This window comes from Porites lutea, chromosome 8 (assembly GCF_958299795.1).
Source record: "Porites lutea chromosome 8, jaPorLute2.1, whole genome shotgun sequence".
In the NCBI taxonomy this organism is placed as follows: Eukaryota; Metazoa; Cnidaria; class Anthozoa; order Scleractinia; family Poritidae; genus Porites; species Porites lutea.
The window spans coordinates 5,015,915-5,021,623 of record NC_133208.1 but is presented as its reverse complement, the minus strand read 5'-3'; the positions used below and the strand labels follow the sequence as shown (position 1 = coordinate 5,021,623).

The following is a 5,709-nucleotide window of genomic DNA, read 5'->3' as shown; positions in this document are numbered from 1 at the left end:
ACTTGCCTACAAGCCAAGCTCAAATTTTTTTACGAGCGCGAAGCGTGAGCGGTAGATTTTTTGTGTTTTCTGCGTCAAAAACAAGCGAGAGGGCGAACTACCGGAACCGGAAATGAGAAGCGTTTGTCTGTTGCTTGTCTGGGATTGTCTGGGATATTAGCAGCCTTAGCCCCAGTATCTCCGCGCAAAAATAAATCATGGCGGCAAGGAGATAAGAACGTGCACTTGCGAAACACTTGATCGAAGGACATTCAAGGTGAACCGATGTCCCTCTGACCTTGTTTAGTCATGCTATAGTATAAACTTTACGAGTATGTCATAACCAAGGAAGCTTTTGCATCATTTCTTCGAAGATGATTCTTGTTGCTGCTGCTGTTTCGTCGCTGTTTTTAGCAGCCGCGGTTCTCGCGGCAACATTCGTTCTTTTGAAGCATCAATCCGTCGCTGTCCTACGAAAGCTACCCGGTCCCAAACCGAATTTTTTATTTGGAAACGCGCTACAGCTTGCTCGGTTGCCCGATGGTAAGTACAAGCCAATACTTCATCTTAAGACAAGACGTAAGCTGGCCCCATGTATTGAGATGTGACTGACCCCAGAAAATAGAGTTGCTTAGTTTCAGTTTGATCCATTGCCCAGATCAAGATCTAGACACTTCTCAAAGTCACACTTTTTTAACCCTGGAACTGATTTCTTCATTGCTGTAATTGTCTCAAATGAATCTTCATCCCGGATGTTTATGTATTGAGTGTTCATCAACTAGTATTCAGAGAGATCAATTTTCACCATGGCTAACCTCCCTTGGCGTCTCATTTTCCAACTGCACATTGGCTTTGAATTATGCACCTATCAATATCAAGAAGAGGGTGGAGGCTGGGCAAAGGCCAGGGATTCTACAAAGGAAGTCACCCTGGATTGTTGTAATTGTCTCAATTTTTTTTTCAGAGTTTAAGTTACTGGTGTTCTACTGTTAGTCAATGATTCTCCTTTTAAATGGCCTTGCAGACAGACACTGGGATGTATATACCAGTGTCTGTGTTGTTTCCTATCACCCAGTAAATTTCCATTCTGTAAAATCACTTCACAAAAATGGCTATTTAACACGTGTTATTGCAAAATAGATCTTCTAAATCGAAACCCTATTGATCAAAAACTCTATGCCTGCTGAAGGCATGCTGTTCCCCTCAACTGACCTATGGATGCCCAGTTTAGAGCAGCATCACCACCTCAGTACCGAGGCTAACCTGGAACAAGGAGGAAATACATGTATGATGCACTATAAGGGTCATGTGTAGCATTATCCCCAAAATTATACTTGACAATCAATCAATCAAATTAATTTTTTGTCATTTCTTTAACATGCATCTATTTTTCAGAGTTAATAAAACAAATCCTTGGATTCACGCGGCAGTTTCAGAAAGAGGGATTAATATGTATTTGGCTCGGGCCAGTGTATCCTCTCACACTGCTGTTTAAGCCTGAATATGCTGAGGTGAGTTTAACCCTTCAACAACTGCTTTGGTTGTTTTCATTCCAAATGGAATGAGGAGACAATAAATTTTTGGCAAATGGTTAAAGCTTCGAACTCTGGATCTGGAGGTCTGGGATTCAAGCCTTGCATGTAGCGTTGCTTACTTAGTCAAGAAACTTTACTCCACTTTGTCTCTCTTCATCCAGGGCCCAGTTGTTCGAAGGCCGATTAGCACTTAACCGGGGGATAAATTGAACCTGAGTGGATTTCTTTTTCTTGTTTTCAAAAGCATTTTCCCAGATAATTTTCTCAGTTATTTTTAGAGCTTCCAATCATCAACTTGTAGACAAAAAGAATTAAAACTGAAATGCCTTTTAAGCTTTCAAATCTGAATTCAAATCTCACTCTAACCCTGGGTTATCTTAACCCAGCTTTTAGAAACTCGGCCCAGGTGTATAAATGGGTACAGGCGACTGCTGTGGGTAACCTGACTGTTAGTTCAGATTTGCTTCTGATCCTAGGCTGCATGACCTCCAACCTCCTTGTACTTGAGCTTTTCCACTTTGTATTCTGCATGTTGTAGTTCTTTATGGAGAACTGATAACATTGTCTTTTCTAAATTAAGTAAACCCTCCCTATCTCTATTAGCCCCCCCCCTACCCTCAAGTGGGCTTGAAAAAAAAAAGCCCCCCAGGGGGCTTACTAGAGGATTTACGGTAAGTCCAAATTTTGGCCTAATGTGCATGTAAAAAAATAAAAAATAATAATCTCATTTTCATTTCGTTTCATTTCATTTTCTACAATAACTAAGCAAATCCTCGTGCACTGATTGGTCGAGAGTTAGATAGTCCATGAGAGTATAGACCATGGAAAATTGTGGTAGATTTGTTAAATAAATAGTGCTAGATATTCACAGACAAACCTAGGAGCTTGAGTCATAGAAAGTTTACAATATATGTGATAAAGTACAGTTAAGATCATTACATATAAGTTTGTCACAAAACGAAGAAAGAATAAAGACTGGAAAGGAGAGGGGCACTTCCAGGTCAACTAATATTGTGCCCCTAAAATAATGAAAATGGGAAACTATTTTAGGTTCTAATAAAATAAATAGTGATTAAGTTTAAAAAAATGACTTTGGAATAATAACAATAATAACAATAATATTAAAAATTAACCTACCTAATAAATAAATGTTACATCCAATTAGTAGGAAAATATGCCTTTAGTCTGGCAAATCTCTTTTTTCACCAGACCCCTGGCTCACTGGCAAAAACCAGTACAAAAAGTGGGTTCACTCGTTTTAATATTAAGTTTTTATAGTTGCATTCTTTTGCAAAGCAACTGAAGTAATTGGAAAAACACCCGACCAAAACTGCTGTGCTATGCAGGCTATGACTGAAGGATTTAAAAAGAAGTTTCGCATATAGGCTGGAACTTAGGGCTTCACATCCGTACACCTCAGGGCTTGAAATTCTTTTGCAGCTGGCACCGATCAAATTGTCCTGGCGAACCTTTTTGTCTCATGCTTGAACTCAACTTGTTTTAGGCTGGACAAATATCTACAAAATATGTACTACATCACAGCTCTATAAAAGCTCCCCCCCCACCTCCCCGGTTCTGAAAATAAAAATAATTATTTCCCGTTAGTTTCATAAATAACCAGACTTGTAGTTATTAGGTCATCCAAGGATTTTATCGTATAAAGCCTATACTTTAGACCAGTCAAGGGACAATGACTGGCCGCTGTTTCAAGCACTGTGCCTGCATGCATCCTGCACATCACATTTGTCTCATTTTTTGTGTATTCCTGTTAGATACTTCTATCTACCTCAAAGCATATGGGGAAGTCCTTTGATTACAGCTTTTTACATCCGTGGCTTGGAACTGGTGAGTTTTAAAGATAACTAACCTTCAATCTTGGACAAAAAGTGTTAAGAATTATTTTTGCACTCCCTCACCCACAGAATGCCTGTCCCGTGGATTTGATACCACTATGACACCTCCCCTAACTCCACCCTGGTCAATGTTGTTCATTGGAGATCAGAAATGATCCAGCCACGCCTTAACATTGTTTTCTTGGGGAAGGGGGGGAGTTTTTGTAGTTACCAGTGATTTCAAGAGCTTCATCTTGAAACAAGACATGGCAAACACCATTTTCCTTCACATTTTTGCCCAAGATTGTAGCTCCTTAACGGGTTATGCCAGAAAAAATCCACACCCCCATGATGCAGGGCACATTTTTTTTACCCCTCCCCCCCCCCCCCCCAACATATGCCTGGTGATATGTCTTCCCTCTACCCGGGAAACACATATTCCTAGTGATATGTCTTCCCCTACCAAGAAAACACGTTAATCACTAGTGATTTGCCTTCCAGTACCTGGAAAACACATATCCCTAGTGATGTGTGTTTCCCTACCCAGGAAACAAATAACCCTACAGCTGTAGTTAATGTGTTCCCCTACCCAGGAAACACATATCCCTAGTGATAAAAAATTATGTGTTCTTCTACCAAGCAAACACATCTCCCTAGTGATATGATGTGTTCCCCTACCCATGAAATACATATCCCCAGTGATATGTGTTCTTCTACCAAGCAAACACACCTCCCTAGTGATATGTGTTACCCTACCTGATTGTTAACCTGGGCCAATTAAATGAAACCACTTTTTTAATTTACAACTGTTGCTATTGTTTTGAATTTTGATAACAATAAAGCGACATTTGCATTTTAAGTAAAAGGCGGTTTTAATTGATCCCAGTTAGATAATCAGCAGTATTTACAGTGTAAGTTTGTCGACTCTGATTGTTTCTCTCTTTTTTTATTTCCCTCTTTTGTCTGACTCTGAATCTCAACTTTTGGCTCCTATGCAATATTAAGGCTTGTTGACCAGGTAGGTAATCAAGCTTCTGACAAGACAATAAATTTAATTTAAATTGTAGTGATCTATGAATTACACATCATTGCAGTTTACTGTAAAGGCATATACTGCTGCACCAGGTGTATACAGTAGCTCAATACCACTTGATCTGGAATACAGTCAATCCTCCTTAAGACAGACACCTTTGAGACGGGCGGTAATTGTCCATCTAAGAGTGATGTCTGTCTTGTAGAGATTCATATGAAGGGATTTAAAGAGAAAAATTACATTACATGTCTTAATATATCAAGTTGTAAAAAGCATTATTACTACCGTATCATGATATAAGATGACTGTATAGCTCTTTGATAACCATTCCCCGATTCGTAGTTATAAATTATAATGAAAATCTCAAAATTAAAACATAAAAGAAGAAGAAAAAGGAAAAGAAAAAGGAAGAAAGAAAAAAAGAAGAAAAAAATCTTAAACCATTAAAACGTCTCATTAAAACGTCCGTACCATGGTGTTTAATAATACATTTTTTTTAGAAAAAGTTGAAACTACCAAGCACAGTTATGTATGCAGATAAAATGTTTTGATATTTATAGTTATTCCTTTTCGTTTTTTTTTTTCTTTAGTGATGGTTCCAAGTGGAAGACTAGAAGGAGGTTGATTACCCCAACCTTTCACTTTAGGATTTTAAATGATTTTATTCAGGTGTTCGAAGAACAAGCAGCAATTTTGGTGAAACATCTTGAGGTAATTACTTGATATCAGGCGGGTCACAAAGTACTTTTTTATTAAAGTGAAAGCGATACGTCATTGGCTGCCTTAGGGGTAGAAATTACGAATTTTGCTCTCACTTAAGGTATTCTTGGGGGCTAAAGTGACCCTTAAGAAATTGCGCATTTTTTTCACTAGTTTAAAGATTGCAACAAAATAAAACTGTCTGCCAAGTTTCACTGTCAAGCAATGCAATTTCAGCGACATATAATTCACTGAAGTTTCATTTCCAAGGTTGTTTTCAAGGGGGAAAAAACAGTGGTAATGTAGGTTAAAAATTACAACATGGTACCCCGCAGACGTTACAGTTGACAGTTTCCTGAATATCTGGTTACATATCTGTGAGACAATTGTGGTCACGAATTACGCACTAAAGTGCAGAATCCATCTACATTCACCCTTTTATGTGATTGGTTACCCGGGAAAAAAACGCTTCCCGTATAAGAAAGAAAGGTCCAAATTTAGAAGTGGAAGGAATGTTGTTACTTATAACGATATGGCTTGTGGCAAGAGAGCTAGCCTGTTCTGGGCAGTTGGTGAAGTGCGGTGCAAAGTCACAAACTGGGGAAAAAATAAGGGGTGACCGGGAGGAGAG

At 38.7% G+C, this 5,709-nt stretch overlaps 1 protein-coding gene across 1 annotated transcript in view; it reads left to right on the top strand.

The window, feature by feature from the left end:
* Positions 1 to 200: 200 nt before the first annotated feature.
* LOC140946306 (cytochrome P450 4V2-like) overlaps positions 201 to 5,709 on the top strand; it is a 15,688-nt gene continuing 10,179 nt past the window's right edge. The window contains exons 1-5 of the mRNA XM_073395403.1: positions 201 to 522; positions 1,375 to 1,490; positions 3,287 to 3,359; positions 4,352 to 4,364; positions 4,970 to 5,090. Of these exons, the coding sequence (XP_073251504.1) occupies positions 354 to 522; positions 1,375 to 1,490; positions 3,287 to 3,359; positions 4,352 to 4,364; positions 4,970 to 5,090 (492 nt within the window). The 5' untranslated portion in view covers positions 201 to 353. The remainder of the gene's footprint in view (positions 523 to 1,374; positions 1,491 to 3,286; positions 3,360 to 4,351; positions 4,365 to 4,969; positions 5,091 to 5,709) is intronic.